This window comes from Nicotiana tomentosiformis, chromosome 10, assembly GCF_000390325.3.
Source record: "Nicotiana tomentosiformis chromosome 10, ASM39032v3, whole genome shotgun sequence".
NCBI lineage: Eukaryota > Viridiplantae > Streptophyta > Magnoliopsida > Solanales > Solanaceae > Nicotiana > Nicotiana tomentosiformis.
In genome coordinates this window covers 13,930,507-13,947,847 of record NC_090821.1, presented here as the reverse complement: position 1 = coordinate 13,947,847, position 17,341 = coordinate 13,930,507, and the positions used below count along the sequence as shown (strand labels likewise).

The 17,341-nt window shown below is 37.7% G+C and overlaps 1 protein-coding gene across 1 annotated transcript; it reads right to left on the bottom strand.

Annotated features, from left to right (window-relative positions):
• Positions 1-14,754: 14,754 nt before the first annotated feature.
• On the bottom strand, positions 14,755-15,345 carry LOC138899785 (uncharacterized). The gene is made up of 2 exons (XM_070186476.1): positions 15,084-15,345; positions 14,755-14,978 (listed from the first exon to the last, which is right to left on the bottom strand). The coding sequence occupies exons 1-2, from the start codon at positions 15,343-15,345 to the stop codon at positions 14,755-14,757; spliced, it is 486 nt and encodes a 161-aa protein (XP_070042577.1).
• Positions 15,346-17,341: the final 1,996 nt, after the last annotated feature.

The window sequence follows — 17,341 nt, the reverse complement described above, 5'->3', positions numbered from 1 at the left end:
ATTGTAGGAACCCCGTGCAGTAGGCACACTGAAAGATGGATGTCTAATACTAGCATCCTGGGGTCCCTAGCTAGCTGGAGCACTATGGGTAACCTGAAGTGCGGACTGTACTGGCCGACTGACAGAGTCTCTGCCATGATGGGTCAGAGCCGAAGAGTAGAATCCACTAAATCCTTCCCGACCTCGAGGTATTTTGGCCTCCCTATCCTGACCCCGGATATGCTCTAACCTCCTGGCAATCTCCACAACCTGCTGAAATAGAGTATTGGTCTCCAACTCCCGAGTCATCCCAAGTTTGAGACCATAACTGAGCCCCTCGATAAATCTGCGACCTCTCTCTCTAATAGTAGAAACCAAATCAATTGCATGACGAGATAGCTCACTGAACTTCATAGCTTACTCGGACACGGTCATAATCACCTGCCGCAACTGCTCAAACTCAGTGCACCACGTATTATTAAGGGTCTGTGGGACGAACTCCCTAAAACATATATCAGAAAATTAAGCCTAATTAAGTGGCGCTGCATTAACTGGACTACCCTCATCATAAGCCTGCCACCACTTACATGTCGACTCCGTCAGCTGGAAAGTAGTAAGGGAAACCTCGCTCACCTGCAAAATGTCTATAGTGCGCAAAATACAGTGACACTGTCTACAAAAACCTGCACATCCTCAGAAACTACACCACTGAAAGTAGGAGGAAAATACTTCTTGAACTTCTCAAGTCTCTTCTCCTCCTCCTCATATGCCACTGTCCTGACCTCAGGCTAAACCGCGATAACGGGATGTACCGGCATAACACCCGTAACCTGATCAATGTGGGATAGCTACTATGGAGTACGGATGGCGGGAGTCTTGAGCCTGAGGAGTAGCTGGTGCGACTGGGATCAATCCTGCCTGAGCCAATGTGCTGAATATACTCAAAATATATGCTAAGGTCTCCGGAAGTCCTGGGGTAGCAATAGGCGCCTCGGGTGCCTGCTCCCCGATCGGAGCTACTGGTGGCTCCCCAGTTGCTGCTCTGGCAGGTGCTCTAGCTGTAGCACGTACCCCTCCTCGGCCAAAGCCTCTCGGAGCACTAGTAGGGGGTGTGGGTATGTGCTCAGCTGATTCGGTAGTGTGTGTCCTTACCATTTGTGAGAGAATAGAAATACAAAGGCTCAAACTCCAAAATTAATAAATCCACACGATAGGAATGAAAGAAGTGGAATTTTTCTAATAGTTCCATAGCCTCTCGAAGATAAGTACAGACATCTCCACACCGATCCGCAAGAATCTACTATATTTGCTCGTGACTCGTAGAGCCTATGAACCTAGAGCTCCGATACAAACTTGTCACGACTCAAGATCCCACCTTAATGATTTGGATAGCACCTAGTCTCTAAAACTAAGTATGACGATCACTTATAATAGTTAAACTAATTAAACATGACATAATGAAACAGAATTTAATATAAATATAGAAATAAAGGTGATACAAGACAACGCAGCGATAATCACATCAAATCCCCTAAGACTAGGTAGTACAGAGTCACGAACTCTACTGAATACATAGAAGTAAGTCAAAATACAATACTGTTCGAATAGAGAATTGACAGTAATAATGTAAGGAAAGGACTCCAAGGGACTGCAGCGATCGAGCAGCTCTACATTGAATCCTCGCGATCAAAGAAGCTAACACTTCTTGGAACCACTGCCTCTAACACATGTATCTGCACAAAAATATACAGAAGTGTAGTATGAGTATACCACGGTCGGTACCCAATAAGTATCAAGACTAACCTTGGTAAAATAGTAACGAGGTTCAAGTCAAGATACTTACTAATCAAGTAACCTGTGCAAAATATCAATATAAAACTAGCAATGGAAAGGAAAGTAAATAAATGGCACAAAGTGAAATTATACGATAAAACAACAAAATAATCAAAGCAGAGATAAAATACAAGCGAAAGCAATTAAGGAAAAATAATGATAGTTCTAATCATAAAATCGTTCCAACAAGAGTCACCCCGAGGCATCACACCTCATTATCACAAATCTCAAGTCACAAATTACGAATTTTATACACACGGCACTTCGTGCCCACAATATCAATCACCCTCAAACAATGAAGATCTCGTGCCACAATATAAGTCACAACTGCATGGACAACTCATGTGCCAATATAACAATCCGTCCGGCGTGATCACAGGCTCAAAATCATAATCCGCCCAGCATGGTTATAAGCTCAATATCATAATTCGCCTGGCATGGTCACATACTCAATATGACAATTCGTCCGACATGGTCACAGACTCAATACGACAATCCACCCGGCATGGTCACATGATACCAGTCCAAACCACATCGCAGAGAAAGCATGTATACAGGAATACATATACATGATCAATGAACATCAATTTTCATACTCCTGGACTGGCATAAATGATATGTTACGGTGTATGCGTGTTCAAGTGTACTGTCACAGCTCAAATCATCAAGTAATATCAAAGACACATAGTAGCACATTGGGAACAATACAATAAATCACTTAATATGCATGACACACAAAAGGAAGTCAAAATCAACAACTAGAATACTTTTCTTTCATCAACAACAAATCCCAAGCCATCATATAACATCCCTATATAGCTACTCATATCTCACCATGTCGATAATATCAAAATAGCCATCCGTATCGCTCCATCCAAATAATATAACAATAGCGACACGTATCGCTCCGTCCAGACAATATACTCAGTAGCCACCCTTATCACTCTACCTAGACAAAATGTCAATAGTCACCCGTATCACTCCATCCAGTCAATATATCAATCGCCACTCGTATCACTCTGCCCAGACAATATATCAATAGCCACCCATATCGCTCCGCACAATTAACAACAGTGAAATACTACCCTTATGCTCCGCATAACCACTATCAATCCACACAACAAGTCCACATATTCACCAATATTGCCAAAATAACAATACCAATAGCACAATAGAGGATAGCCCATGGCTCAACAACAATGTGTACAATAATTTCAATAATATCACAATGAAACGGGAAATAACTCAACAATGAAAGATATTCCATATAACAATAACTTTAATTAAAAATGTATTAACAGCCCAAGACATAACGTGGACCTACTGGAGGCCTCAAATCACACTAAACAACACCAAAACTACGAATCACACCTCAATTCAAGCCAAATGAACTAATGAATTTTCAACTTCCAAAACTCACGCTGAAACATATTAAATCAATTCGGAATGACCTTAAATTTTGCATGCAAGTCCCAAATGACACAATAGACCTATACCAACTCCCGAAATCAAAATCCAAACTTGATATAAAAAATCAGCTCTCGAGCAAACTTATCAACCTTCCAAACCTTCAACTATCCAACTTACGCCAATTCAAGCCAAAACAACCTAGAAACCTCCAAATTCAAATGCGGACATATGCTTAAGTCCAAAATCACCATTCAGACCTAACGAAATCGTCAAAACTCCGATCCGAGATCAAATTAGCAAAAGTCAAACTTGGTCAACTCTTCCAACTTAAAGCTTCTAAAATGAGAATCATTCTTCCAAATCAATCCCGAACTGCTTGAAAATAGAAACCAACCATACGTTCAAGTCATAATACATTATATAAAGCTATTCGCGACCTAGAACCACCGAACGAAAATGTAAATGATCAAAATGACTAGTAGGGTCATTACGCTTCTTTAATATTCCACAAAGACTACTTAGAGACTGAATCGTTAAGATCAGTTCTATTTTGTAACAACTCTACTTAATTTCCAACTTTTAATAAAATTTCTTCAATTCAGAAAAAATAAATTTAATCTTGGCTAGTACTTTTTTTATTATTTATAACTATGTTTGAGTGGATATAGTGTTTAAGTAAGAAACATATGTTGGATCTGAATCTCATTATTTATGTACCAAGCTCAATCTATTAATAAGATTTTCAAGACCATCATGATATTATATCTAGTTGTGTAGCACAACATTATTAATACCTGGTCCACTTGTAATGTATATATATTGGTGTAGAGTTGTATAATGTAGACAATTAATTTATTTTTTTCAATAAAACTCTCACCAAATATTCTCACTCTATCTCTCTCACTCTCTCTCTCTAGTCTCTCTCAGAGACGGTTACAAGGTTAGAATTTTTATATATTTTGATCACGAAATTCTCTCATAAATCTCATTATCAATATGGTATCAGAGTAAGGAGATCAATAATTCAGTTTCAGCGTGTTCGATTTTTGTGGTGTTTTTCTACTCCATATGTTTCAAATTAAATGACATACTTTATTTATTAATTTGTTCCAAAAAAAATGACACATTTATATATTTGCAAATAATTTAACTTTAAACATTTAATTTTACCAACTTTACCCTTAATGAGAAGCTTTTATAGCCACACAAATGTCATGGCCCCACAAAACTTTTGCCCCTTAAAATTTTAGTACCACATATCTCAAAAGTCTTCTTTTTTCTTCTTAAACTTTGTGTCAAGTCAAACTATATCATCTAAATTGAAACAGAGAGAATAATTATTTTCTTTATGATAATTCAGTATCAGCGTGTTGATTGTGTTTCGACAGTGATATTTTTCTTAATAACGATTTTCCGGCGAGTCTATACAGATTCATTGTTGCTAATTTTTGCGCTTTTGTTTGTTAGACTTTTACTTCATCAAGTATTAGAAGAAGTCTGATACTATTTATCTACTTTTGCAAAATCAAATTTTAATTCTCTTTAAGTTTTATTATTTTTGTGTTAGTATGGTTTTGAATTCTGAAGAAAGTTCTTCTGCTAGCGAATATTCTAGTGTCACACCTTTGTCTTTATTATCTGTTTCCTTCTGATTTTTCGGTACAATTTTGGTTAGCTCAACCTTTGATGGAACCAGCTACGAAAGTTGGCTTCGGGGTTTGCTATTGGGTCTGTCATGTAATAAATTGGGCTTGATCGATAGTTCCATTGCTAAATCTAGTCCTACTTCTCCTCCTTTTTTATTCCTGGATCAGGTGCAATGATATGATTGCTGCCTCAGTTCTTAACAGTTTAGATAAGAAAATTAGAAAAATTATCATGTACGCGGAATCTGCTGAAAAGCTTTGAAAGGAGATTGAATGTAGGTTTGGGCAGGCTAGCGGTATAAAAAAATTTCAAATATGTAAAGAGATTTCATCCATTTCTTAAGGTACCCGTACAATTTCCTCGTCTTTCAACAGAATTAAGAAGCTATAGGTGACCTTTCCTTTTCCATTTCATATCATGGTTGTGTCTGTGGTGTAAAGAAACTTTTCAAAAGTTGGATAAGGAACAAAATATTCATCAATATTTTATGGGACTTAACGACTCCTACTCAACTAGGAGAAGAAACATATTGATGATGTTTATACATGCTGATACATGATGAGAGTTAGTATGGTGTTCAAACTAGTTTTTCATCTTTCAACTCTGGTTGTGTGGCCTATTCAACTGGGTTCAAAAACCTTTCAATCAAAGAGTTAATTTTGAACTTTCCAAGAAAATAACATGTTATGTAGGTATTATAAAAAGCATGATCATTTGATTGACAAGTACTTCAAGTTGCATGGATATCCACCAGGATTTCAGTCCAGGTTTAAGAGGACTGCAGCTTTTGCTCAGGTCAGACTCTCAACCTATTGGCTATCCTGAGACTATTGGTTGTGACACTAAATAATTTAGACTGAAGTGGGGGTTCCAACATGACCAAGGAGCAATTTGATCACCTGCTGAATTTTGTTAAACAATTTAAAGTGTCCCTTGCTCCTCAAGAAATTTCTGTTGGTTCTGCCAACTTTTCAGGTCTGATAGGTAATCTTAATTTTAGGACTTATGGTTTATTTGCTTGTAATTTTTCTAATGAACATGTTAGTCCTAAGATCATAGACTCATGTGTCACTAATCACATGACTCCTCATTTTTCTTTTCTATTAAATAAAGGCTCTCACCTTAGCCTTATCTTGTCACATTGCTTAATGATTATAAGTTTAAGGTGACTTACACTGGCACACTCATTCTGTATCCTAAAATTTCTTCATCCAATGTCCTTTTAGCTCTCTCCTTTCAGTACAATCTCATTTCACTTGTTTAGCTGATTTTACAGTTGAACTATTTTGCTTGTTTCTCTACTACTGCATATTTCGTGCAGGCCCCTTCTCTAAAGAAGCCAGTGTTCTTAGTAGTCCTCCGAATAAGCTCTATCTTCTCAATCCTGTAAAACTTACTTTTACATGCGATTCTTTAACGATCAGGCTGGTTGTTTTATATATTTAAGCCTCGTTCTCCTATTTGATATTTTCCTTATGCTTGCTTGATATTGTGACTTGTGAGGATGGTTGGCTTCGGAAAGATTTTGAAGTGAACTATAACACTTAATTTTATTTTTAGAAGCTTAAGTTGCAAGAGTTGAATAAGGTTTGACTTTTATAAAACAGCCTCAGATTGGTGATTTGATTATTTCAATGGGTTCATATGGTAATTTTGGACTTACACGTATGTCCGAATTTAGTTTTGGAGGTCCCTAGAGTGTTTTGGCTCTAATTGTCGGAAGTTGGAAATTTGAAGGTTTGGAAAGTTCATAAGTTTAACCGGGAGTTGACTTTGATGATATCAGAATCAAATTTTTGTTCTGGAAGTTGTAATAGGTTTGTTTCTCATTTGAGACTTGTGTGCAAGCTTTTGTGGTAATCTAGATTGGTTAAGCTTGAATCGGATGCCTGGTTTGAAGTTGGAGGTTCTTGAAGTTAAGAGAAGTTCAGTTTGTGTTTTGACCTTTGATTCGTTGTTTTGATGTAATCATTTGTGTTTTGAGGCTTTAATTAAGTCCGGATAGTGTTTATAGACTTGTTAGTATGATTGGACGGAGTCCCAAATTGTTCGGGTGAGTTTCGGACTATCCGGAGCATGGTTGGAATTGCAGAAAGTTTGCTAGTGTCTGGTGTGCTTCGCGATTGCGAAGTAGGCATCGCAATCACGGAGAAGGATTAAGGGTTAGGATGGCTTTTCTCTTCCGGTTTGTGAGCTGGAGGTCGCGTTCGCCTAGAGCTATTGCTTTTAGTCTTCGCATTCACGCCCTGGGCGTCACGTTCGTGTAGAAGGGAGGAAGGTTAGGAGCTAGCTAGAGCTTAGCCTTCTCGTGGGAGGGGGCTCGCGTTCGTGTAGGCCAGGGATAGTTGTGCATCGTATTCACGATGGTTTATCGCACTAACGATGGGTTTTTCTTGGCTGTTGCATTTTTTTGCTTCACGAACGCGAGGCAGTGACCACGTTCACGAAAGGTAGTGCTGGGCAGACTATATGAAGTTTTAATTTTTGGATTTTAGCCCATTATCTCATATTTTGAACCCTAGACTTGGAGATGGGCGATTTCCGAAGGAGACTTTCATACATGATTTTGGGGTAAGTGATTTCTACATATTTTTGGTATTATTTCAAGAAACTATATGAATTATTAACACCTAAACACATGGAATTTTGAAGAAAATTTGAGGGATATTCCTACAACTTAAGAGAGTGAAAATTGAGGAATTAAATGTCAATTTGGACTTACTTTTAGAATCTAATCACATGTTTGGACTCGTAGGGTTATGGGTAGTCAGAATCTACCTCTTGACTCGGGTTTTTACCATGTTAGCGAGTGTTGACTTTTGTTGACCTTTTGGGAATTGTGTATAGATTGAAGTTTTATTATTTGGAATTGATTCATATAGCTTTATTTGATGTTATTGAGTTATTTTTTTTGCTTGATTCGAGCCTTTCGGAGGCCGATTTGTACGGAAAAGCATTTTTGGAGTATTGATTTGGCTTGTTTGAGGTAAGTAACTTACGTAGATTTGGTTTGAGGTACTAGTTGCTTGAATTGTTGGTGATGGCTACGTGCCGAGGCTGATACACATGTACGGGATGATCATATGTGCGTGCACTGGGGTTTTATCCATGATTGGGGTAGTGCTTAGGTTATGTTATACATTCAATTGAATACTACGCTTCTTGGTGTTGTGTTTCATATGTTTGTACCCCTTTGTGAGCTACTTGAATTATGTTAGAGATCATGTATAGGCCTAAAAATCACGTGGTACTCTTTTGTTGTCAATGCTACAGAGTGATATTGGATATCCCAGTTAATTTAGCATCCTCTTTGGCATGATTGGCATTCATATAACCAGAAAGAATGTTTGACAAATAATCATTCTGGATGAAAGTACCTAACTGCCAACACTAGTCACTTGAACTGACAGGTAACATAAAGCCTTCAAATTGTCACCTTCGTTTATCATGCATTATTATTGCATCAGAAATCAGAAAATGATACCTGGATGAAAGATATCTTGAAATTTATCACCCTATTTCACTCTAAAAAGTATAAGTGAAACTTCTAAAAACAAAGAGTATTCCCGCCCTTCTAGTTACCTTTGGCAATTGTTAGTGAAAAAAATGAGATGGTAGTATTAACGCTCAAACCAGTATTTTTTCTATTAATAAAAGGCTGACATCACTTGAAAAATATAATACAATTATATAGTAGGATAACATCTCTTGAAGATAATATGTGTATATATAATGTCAATTTATTGAATCTAAACTCGACAAATTGAGATTAGTAGCATGCAAATGAATTCACAATCGAATCAATTGAAGAATCTAGAGAAAGAGACAGAGAGGAAGGCTAGAGAGAATAGAGAACCATTTCTGATTTATGGAAGAATGAAGAATACAATTGATTTGTGGAAGGGCAATGTTATATAACAGAACCACGTTCCTTCACACATAACTTTCAATGTGACCCCTAAGATTCTTTTATCTACACACAGGCTCCTTAGTTAGTTACGCCACCTAAACTAACTAACCACTTTAAGTGCTCTTGATACTCCCACTCAAACTGGAGAATGGAAAGCATTGAACATTCCCAGTTTGGACATCAACATCTGATGCCGAGCAACTCTAAGGCCTTTGGTCATCATGTTTGCTACCTGCTCTTTAGTAGGAATATAACGAGTGGATATCAGTCAACTTTTGATCTATTCTTTCACAAAATGGTAATCAATTTCTATATGTTTTGTCCGCTCATGATAGATGGGATTTGCAGCTATTCGTAATGCTTCTTTACTATCACAAAAAACCCTCACTGCATCTGTATGGACACACAAAATTCTCTCAGCAATCCTATAAGCCATACCAGTTCTACAATGACAGCAGCCATGCTTCTATATTGTGCTTCTACAAAGTTTCTACTTACTATCTGTTGCTTCTTAGATTTCCAGGAAATCAGTGATTCACCAAGTTTAATTACATAACTTGTTACTGATCTTCTGGTATTTAGGCAGGCTGCCCAATCAGAATCATAGTAGGTTGAGATCTGTTCTAGTGATTGTTTACTCAATAGTATTCCTTTCCCAGGTGACCCTTTTATATACTTCACTACTCTCATGGCTGCATCTAGATGTGATTGCTTTGGGTGTTGCATGAATTGGCTCATGACACGAACTACAAAGCAGGTATCAGGCCTGGTTATGGTCAGGTAGATCAATTTTCCAATCAGCTTCTGATATCCTCCAATGTCTGTTAGTTCTTCATCTCCTTTGAGTCCTACATATTTGTCATAGTCAACAGTAGTAAGCTTTTGATTTTGCTCAAGAGGTGAACTTGCAGGTTTTGCACCACTGAGTCCTTGTAATACCCCGGAAAATTTTGAAATACTTAAGTGGTAAGCCCGGTAAAATTTACAAAGAAAAAAATATTTCATGGTGTCGGACTAGGCTTACGTGTTTGAGGATTGTAAAAATTCTTCGCGGCGAGCTTGCTCGCTGCGGTTCGGACTTTTTGGGTTGAACAATGTACCGGAAAGTAAAGAAAATTTATTGGCGAAAAAGCGCATTTCTGCGGTCCATTATGCGACCGCAAAATCACTGTGCGGACCGCATAATGGCCGCAAAGTGAGACAGTTAATTGGACCAATTGAAAGCAATTATGCGGTCAACTATGCGACCGCATAACTGTTATGCGGTGCATTATGCGTCCGCATAACGGTTATGCGGACCGCATAGTGACCGCATACACAAACAGTTCTTTTGGCTATTTTGTAACCAACTATGCGACTGATATGCGGTCCGCATATCGGTTATGCGATCGCATACCTTGTTCCGGAGCTCCATTTTTGGGTTTTTAAAACCCGACCCTATTTCGTTAAATACACTCTTTGGGTCATTTTTGAGCTATTATCTGACATTTTAGAGTGAGAGAGGGTGCCCTAGAGTGAGAACGTGTTCTCCAATAATTGTCCTTCAATTTTTGCCCAAGTTTAGGAAGATTAAGAAGGAAAAACTCACTAGGTCTTTATCCTAGAGGTAAGATTCTACACCCTAAATCCTAATTTCGAAATTATCTGAAAATGGGTAATTAGCAAGATAAGTTTTGGGCATGAGAGTTGTTTATTTTACATGCATGTGATATTAAGGGGTGTAGGATGATTGTTGAACTAAGCATGGTAAATATTGGGTTGTGGGATGATGGAATCCTCCATAAAAGGACTTTAAAACCTTAATGCACACCTAGTATTTGATAAAATGCTCAAATGAGCTAGAACCATAATCATCTTCCTAATTTTGGTTCAATTTGTTATATTTCTAAAATAGATTGAAGTTTCTAAGAATTCCGGAATGTTTTAGAGTTTAAGGAAGCTCAATTGAGGTATGTTGGCTAAACTCTTCTTTAAGAATTGGAATTCCCAATATCCTTGTAAGTTCCGAGATGTTGATTATAAATGAAGTATTCTGATAAGTTTTGTGATGAATATATATGTTCAATTCGTGTTTCAAATGCTCTTATTATATTGCATTATAAATTTAAGATGTCCCAAACTATGGATTACGCATCCACGTGTTATAATTTCAAGTCGTGATTTATGTGAAAGTTGTTATGCCAAGTTGTGTAGAGATTGTGATTGTGATACACCTCCACCCACATACATTGGGGTGAGGTGGCATGACTGCTTTGTGTGGGTATTATGGTATAGAGATTGTGATTGTGATACACCTCCACCCGCATATATATTTGGGTGAGGCGGCATGACCACCTCGTGTAAGGATTATGGTATTGTGGGACTGCACCCCCACCCACTTACATTGGGGTGAGGCGGTACGACCGCTTTATGTATAGTTTTGGTATTGTTGTGGCACCACCACCCGCATACATTGAGGTGAGGCGGCATGACCGCTTTGTGTTGGTATTGGTATCGTTGATGCATTTCCACTCGCATACATTGGGGTGAGGCGGCATAACCGCTTTGTATAGGTTCTTGGTACTGTGGTTATACATCCACCCGCATACATTGGGGTGAGGTGGTATGGACGCTTGATTAGAGTTGTGGTATTGTACGTACACCTCCACCTGCATACATCGAGTGAGGCGGCGGGGCCGCTTTGTGTGAAGATGGTTACAGAGGATCTCATCTTAAATCCTTTAAATGTTATTGATAGATTTTAATAAGCTTGCTATGGTTGAGATGATTATCTATATTATTCTATTGCCGCACTGGTTCATCATAATTATCTTGTATTTCTAAATTCTTAAATTGGTATTTAATTTTCATACGAGTACTATTCGATGGTACTAACGTCCCTTTTACCGGGGGCGCTGCATCTTTAAATGGATGCAGGTGGTTCCACATCAAGAGTATAGTAAGAAATTGGTAATTGCAGACACGACCACTTTATTATTTAATTAAGGAAAACATATATTCTCTTTATTCATGAATGAGTTTGGGTAGAAGAAATCTAATAGGCTTGCTTGGTCGGTTCACTCGGTTGAGTGTCGGTCGCGCTCCACGGTTTTGGGGCGTGATAGTCCTAACTCTGATATGAGCTCTAGTGTATACTTTGTACGGCCTCATGATCTCAATCCCCAAAAAATATCTCAACTCTCCTAAGTCTTTTAGATTGAAAGACTTATGTAAAGTTCTTTTAACTTCATCTATCATATCACTATTGCTCCCAATGATCATCAAGTCATCCACATATACTAAGATGGTCACTATGTCCATAACTGATTTCTTTGTGAACAAGGAGTGATAATAGGCACTTTGCAAGTATCCTACCTTAGTAAGAACAATAGTCAACTTTATATTCCACTGCCTTGATGCATGCTTGAGTCCATAAAGGGACTTGAGTAACATGCAAACCTGAGACTCCTCCTGCCTATGAAATCCTTGAGGCAAAGTCATATTCAGCTCCTCATGAAGATCACCCTGCAGAAACGCATTGTTCACATCCATTTGAAATAGCTTCCAACCCTTAAAGGCTGCAAGGCTGATCAAAGTCCTTATTGTGACCATCTTTGCAATAGGTGAAAAGGTTTTATGGTAGTCAAGGCCTTCCTATTATGTGTAACCCTTAGCCACTAAGCGTGCCTTGAATCTTTCAATATCACCACTTGTTTTATATTTGATCTTGTAGTTCTTTTTGAGCCAATTGCTTTCTTCCCTGGTGGCAACTCTATTACCTCCCATGTATTATTAGCTTCAAGGGCCTGAATTTCTTATTGCATTACTTTAATCCATCTCTCATTTAGAAAGACGTTGGCTATGTGAGTGTAGAAAAATTAGTGAGGTAGGCTTGGTAGTGTTGTGTCAAATGAGTGTAACTTACATAGTGAGAGATAGGATATGCAATTTGCCCTGATGATTTCCAGCTGGTGACATAATCTTTGAGCCAAATTGCTGGTTTTGTTTCTCTGGTAGATTTCCTAAATGTGGAAGGCCCTGCATTGTCAATAGGTGCACCAATGTTCAGATGTGGAGATGGTTGCAACTGTTGATCTGTTGCTTGTTGCTCTTGCAAATTTGATTGAGGTTCATCCACAACATCTTCCAATGCAGTTGGCATATCCACATCTGCTCGTGCTGGCTCATCCAAGCTTGCAGCTGGTGAGTCTGTTGTTGTGTGGCTTGGTTGAGGTAAGTTAGCAGGAACTTCTTCTTCACCCATACTAATACTGCTAGAATCTTTTTGGACTGTAACAGGAATACTCTCAGCATCTTCTCTTGGACTGCTAGTGATCATTGCTACTGGATTAAGATTGAATAAATCCTCCTGACATGTTTTTTCACCTTGAAAAGGAAAAACATCTTCTTTAAAGCTTACATCCCTGCTGATAAAGAAAATTTTAGAGCCTGAATTAAATTGTTTGTATCCTTTCTGTGTTTCTGAGTACCCTATCATTACTGCCCTTCTTGCTCTATGAGCAAATTTGTCCCCTCTAGGTAGATTACTGGCATAACATAAATAACCAAACACTCTCAAGTGATCTATGCTTGGTTATTTACCATATAGCAACTCATGGGAAGATTTATTGTTTAAGACTTATATAGGTATCTTGTTGATTAGATACACTGCTGTCTTAATACATTCTCCCCAGAATCTGATTGGCATTCTACTTTGAATCTTGAGTAATATAGCCACATCAAGGATGTGCTTATGTTTTCTTTTCACAACTCCATTATGTTGTGGAGTATATGGACAACTGCTTTGATGGACAATACCAAGTGAATTGAATAACTCATTACACTGATTGTTGAAATTTTTTGTTCCATTGTCTGTTCTCAATGTCTTGACCATAGTACCAAATTGATTGCTGATCAAAGAGAGGAAATCTTTCAGCACAACAAAGACTTCACCTTTTGATTTCAGCAAACAAGTCCAAGTATATCTACTTTAGTCATCTACCAGAGTAACAAAATATTGCTTTCCATCATAGGTTGCTATTTTGTAAGGGTCCCATACATCAGCATGCTCTAATTGAAATACATAGTTTGAACTACTATTACTAATAAGAAATTTCAGTCTATTTTGCTTAGCTAAAGGGCAAATTTGACAGTCTCTTTGCATCTCTAGCTTCACTTTATTCTTCAATTCTGGTAAATGTTGCATGGAATTTGTAGAAGCATGTCCTACCCTTTGATGCCACAATGTTGTGGTCACTCCTTTGTGAAATGAACCATCAATAACAACATCTCATATGTGCTAAGTATGTAAAGGCCACTATCCTCTTTACCAATCCCCAGCACCATACCATTGTATAGTCCCTGAAAGACACAAAGAAGAGGGAGAAAACATACATAACAACATAGGTCCTTAGTCAACTTGGATACTGAGAGCAAGTTGAACTTAAAATCCGGCACATGTAAGACATTCTTAATTTTTCGAGTCTCTAGGATTGTAGCTTCTCCACCATGTGTGATCTCAGACTTATCTCCTGTAGGTGTTTGCACTCCATAATAATTTGTCCCTCTATTGCTCTATTGAAATCCAAGACACTCTTAGAAAAGGTTATGTAATGTGATGCCCCCGAGTCTATTATCCAGTCGTATACACATAAATTGGATACATTAAATAACAATGACATTATACCTGCCATGTTTGAAGATCCTGTCAACTCTGAAGGGCGTGCACTCCTTTCTCCGAGTGAAAACTTCTCCAGCAAATTTATCAAATGTTTATACTATTCTTCTATGAGATAATTTCCTTGTGGCTGATTTTTGGCTTCAATACCTGCATCTATGTTAGCATTATTACCAAAAGGTTTATATGTACCTAGTTGCCCTTTCTTCTTGCTCTTGAAATCTGGAGGGTAGCATATTATCTTGTAGCAATTCTCCTTCAGATGACCCTTATAACCGCAGTGTTCACAAACCAGCCCTGGTTTCTTTCTTTTGAACATTTATCCCCTTCCTGCAAGCATTGTCAGTGGTTCCTTGTTTGGTTCCACAACACCTAATGCTCTTTGACTCTCCTCTTGCACAGCTACTACATAGTCTTGGTTTACTAATAACACGGGCCTTCTTTGCAGTACGTTGCTCCTCGCTTGACTGTAGCTCTCATTGAGTCCCATAAGAAACTGCAACAATCTTTGTCTCACTAGATGCTCCACATAGGGCCTCGATTCTTTACAGTCATAAGAAGGCAATTGTGCCAAAATGTCCAATTCATTCTATAGATCTTTCATCTTCGAGAAATATGAGATAATAGACTCAGTTCCTTGCTTTAGACTTGCAATTTCAGTCCATAGTCGATAGATTCTAGTCAAATTATCCATGTCAAATCTCTCCTTAAACTCATCCCATACATTCTTCGCACTAAAAGCATACATAATGCTAGGCACCAATTCACTCGCTACAGTGCTACTTAGCCATGAAACCACGACTGCATTACATCTTTGCCACTGTGTTGCCAATTCACCTCTGTACGATCCCTTCAGATATGTACCATCCACAAACCCTAACTTGTTCTTCACTAACAGTGCAACCCTCATTGCTCTGCTTCACAGAGCATAGTTTTCCGGCCCTGTGAGCTTTAACGAGATCAATGTTATTCCATGTGCATCTGAATCTCGAAGAAACAGTGGGTGATTCTGAGGTAATTGTCCAATTTCATCGGTCGCCATGATTGAGCTTGAATCTCTATACTACAGTGATCTGATCTGCACAATTACAACAATCGCTACTCTGATACCATGTCAATTTATTGAATCTAAACTCGACGAATTAAGATTAGTAACATGCAAATGAATTCACAGTCGAATCAATAGAAGAATCAAGAGAGAGAGAGAGAGGAAGGCTAGAGAGAAGAGAGAACCATTTCTGATTTTTGGAAGAATGAAGAATACAATTGATTTGTGGAAGGGCGCTGTTATATAACAGAACCACGTGCCCTTCACACCTAACTTTCAATATGACCCCTAAGGTTCTTTTATCTACACTTAGGCTCCTTAGTTAGTTACACCAACTAATGACTCTAACTGCTCTTGATATAATAGGCTGACATTTCTTTAAAATAATACAAGGTAAACATCAATTTGGGACAAGAGAAAAGCTTTAATAGCTCAGACCGGAACAAGTTATACAAATTGACTTGTGATAATATGCTGATACCACTTGTGCAAGAAACAGCCACTAATAAATTTACAGTACTGCAGATCCCAAAATAATAAAGCAATTCGTGGAAAATGATTAATGAGTAGGTGACCATGAAACATTTTCTTAATGGTTCAAAAAGAAAGTGTAAAACAAAACCAAAAAGAGAGTGGGAGAAATAGCAAGATATACTTCAGATAGTGGAGATTGGAACTCCAATCAGACCAATTACAGTTATAATCCATTGGTGGCTGTTTGATATAATCGTCGTATAGAAAATCTAGGAATATGTAAATGAAAGATCATCGTACTAAAGATCCAGTAAAAGATACTGCGTAAGACATAAAGCTCTCAAACACTCTAATTAAAGACAGGAAAAGAACAGTAATTTTTTAAATTAGAAAAAGTTTCAGCACCGAAGTCAACGCTTTGTTTCATTTACTAAGATACAAAGATTTGGATGCAGATGCAGCATTAGTAGCACAAATACATGGCAATTAATACTTCTGGATTTTTTGCCTATATAATATTAGATCCTTGGCTCTGGCTCTGGCTCTCTTTCCTTCCTTAAAGCTTAACAATTATTTTCCTTCAAAATTGAGATTCACTTGAGCATTCTAACGTGGTTTGTCTATTGGAATTGATTTTGATCCCAACCAAAAAAAAAAAAAAAAAAAACCGAGCCAAAAAGGAAGCTTCCTTTTGGTTAGAGACATTAACATTGAGTGACTGAGTAAGCTTCTGATAATATAGAAAATATGATTGAGCTTCCCTTAACGGGGATGGTATTACAAGGGAAAGTATGTTTACAACAGCTTTTTCATAATGACCCTTGAGGTTAATGAAAAGGAATTGAAATGTTGAGCTTTTCATGATCAAACAAACTACTAATAAAAGAATGATGTAAATCTCTGTTTAGCAATGTCAGCAGGTTGACTTGGTAACTTTTTCCTCTTCTTTTTCCGTTCCACAATCATAATCTCTCAACTTTTATACAATACCATATTTATAATTTGACGTTTCCCATAAATTTCTCTGAAAAATCCGATGTGAGATAAATATGTTTGCTCTTTATTAGCCATATAAAGTAAATAAATTTCCAAAGTCATCAAAAGTAACAAAGAATAGATTGTCCCCCAAAATTTTATTTAACACTAATTTAGAACATTTTATTTAACCATAATTTAGAACGTCTTGGTTAACAACTTAATTACGCATTAACACACGCATGCATCACACCCACTCTGTCCAAATATATATCAGTAGATCAATAACATTATGTGTATAGATTCTGATACCGGCATATCTGTGCTAATAATATTGAGTTTGACCAAAACTGTCAGTCATGTTTGACTATCCACAAATGGTTCAAATCGAATATTGCAGAGAAGTAAG

Excerpts from the sequence above, each read along its gene's own strand:
- LOC138899785 (XM_070186476.1), bottom strand. The coding sequence starts at position 15,345 with ATGAGGGTTGCACTGTTAGTGAAGAACAAGTTAGGGTTTGTGGATGGT. Across the intron at positions 14,979-15,083 it reads ACTATGGACTGAAATTGCAA|AATCGAGGCCCTATGTGGAG; the intron begins GTCTAAAGCAAG and ends ATGACTGTAAAG.